The 2,114-nt window shown below is 47.0% G+C and overlaps 1 protein-coding gene across 1 annotated transcript in view; it reads right to left on the bottom strand.

Annotated features, from left to right (window-relative positions):
* The window catches only part of phf21b (PHD finger protein 21B), a 97,266-nt gene that overhangs the window by 24,634 nt on the left and 70,518 nt on the right, over window positions 1–2,114 (bottom strand). The window contains exon 4 of the mRNA XM_037695934.1: window positions 772–820. Within this exon, the coding sequence (XP_037551862.1) occupies window positions 772–820 (49 nt within the window). The remainder of the gene's footprint in view (window positions 1–771; window positions 821–2,114) is intronic.

Raw genomic sequence — 2,114 nt, forward strand, 5'->3', positions numbered from 1 at the left:
GCAGAGAGCTGAACGACTGCTGAAACACGCAGAGAGCTGAACGACTGATGAAACACGCAGAGAGCTGAACGACTGCTGAAACACGCCGAGAGCTGAACGACTGCTGAAACACGCCGAGAGCTGAACGACTGCTGAAACACGCAGAAAGCTAAACGACTGCTGAAACAGGCCGAGCTAAACGACTGCTGAAACATGCCATGAGTTGAATGACTGCTGAAACACACAGAGCTGAACAACTGCTGAATCATGCAAAGAGCTGAACAACTGCTGAAACACGCCGAGAGCTGAACGGCTGCTGAAACAGGCCGAGGGCTTAATGAGTGCTCAAACAAGCTGAAGAAGCTGAATCTCATTTATTAAAAGGCAAGAACAGCTAAAATGTTCCTAACAGCAGCTAGTAGATCAGTCCTAAAGAGAAGCAGCTGTAGCTATAGATCGGATGATTACTTCCTGACACTTTCATTCACTTGATGGCTCATGAGATATTTTGCTAACACTCCAGACATGAGTAAAAACATCATCGCTCTGCTTTGGCAGGTGATCGTGTTCGGTCCGTCTCCCACTGTGAGCTGTCAAACAACAACAACGTGACGGTCTTCGGCTGATGTTACAGTGAACAGAAGAGCTCGTTCATGCAAACAAGCAAAAAAAACCTAGAGAAACAAATGAACCCGACCCAAAGAGCTGAATCTGCAGAAACCGACCCGTCAAACAGAACCCCAGAACCACGAGTCAGCCGACGTGTGAAACGGGCTGTGAGGTGGGACCTACCTGACCGTTCTGAAGCTCATTCAGGCCTTTGCACAACGTCTGGTTCTGCAAAACAAAAACAGGAAAGCATGTAACCACTGTTTAATATGGTTCAATAAGTCTTCGTGCTGGGAATGACTCTCAGCTACTACCACACCTACTGTCATTTTCATGGCTGCCATTTTTGTTCTCGCTAACGATCAGCTGTTGCACACAACGGCGAAACAACGCAGCTGTAGACGATTATTCAAATCCATCCACTAACTCAGGAGATATTTTGCTAACAGACAGAATCTCACACACACACACACACACACGCACGCACACGCACACACACACACACACACACACACCATCATACTTTCAGTTTTGAGCAATGAATGAAAAATAAATAAATAGCAAGAACTGAGCGAAGACACAAACAAGAAGAACGCTCAAATATTTCAGATCAAAAGACAAAAATCAGTTTCAGCAAAGATGAAAGTTTGTATAAAGCTCTAAACTGTTTTATATTTTAATTCAAGTCCATTTAACATTTTATAAAACTTACATGTTTATTCATGTTGCGATTAAAGGTTCTTCAGAGAAGAACAAATCAAACATCGTATTTACAACCGGAGCATCTGCTCCGAACACAGACGGCCTCCGCCGAGAAGCTCGTTAGTGCCGCAGCGATTGGACCGGGACGTTTGAGGCATCAGGACATGTTTGGCCAACGCTGACAAAGCTGCAATTGTCAAACCTCGTGGGGACACGGGGGACACCACCGTCCTCTGTAGCGTCCACGTTTACCAAAACAAACATCGGTAAAAATCTGTCTTCCTCGTTTTGTTCAGAGAAATTTAGAAACTGTTTATGAAAGAAGGAAAAACAACAACAACAACAACAACGTTGGTCTGGTGGAACCGTGAAAACATCTGTTTCTCCACAGTTCACCTTCAGATCATTGATGTTGTTTAACAAAACCACTCTGGTCCTGAGGAGGACACGAGGACTGATGAAATCGACCGGTGTTCGTGTGTTGTTGTCCTCAGCAGGTCCACACAGGCCCGGCTCAGGACTCATTTCTGAAACAGTCCAATGAGTCAGGCGGGTCGGTCACAGGACCCAGCAGGAGACCGTCTGATGGTCAGAGGAGGTGCGAGGAGGAGGAGGTGGAGGTCAGTCCCCGGCCTGATGGCAGCTGGAGGTGAAACGTGCTCCGACACGTCGAGACTCAATTAGAGGTGAGGTTCTCTCATGTTCACAGCTCCTGCAGGAGAAAAGGACTGTTGGAGCTTCGGTCCAGACGCCTGCAGACACGTCTCCGTGTCCTCATTACAGGACGACCTCTGTCTCCGTGTCCTCGTTACAGGACGACCTCT

The sequence above is a fragment of the Nematolebias whitei genome, chromosome 22, assembly GCF_014905685.2.
Source record: "Nematolebias whitei isolate Nwh7 chromosome 22, NemWhi1, whole genome shotgun sequence".
NCBI classification, from domain to species: Eukaryota; Metazoa; Chordata; class Actinopteri; order Cyprinodontiformes; family Rivulidae; genus Nematolebias; species Nematolebias whitei.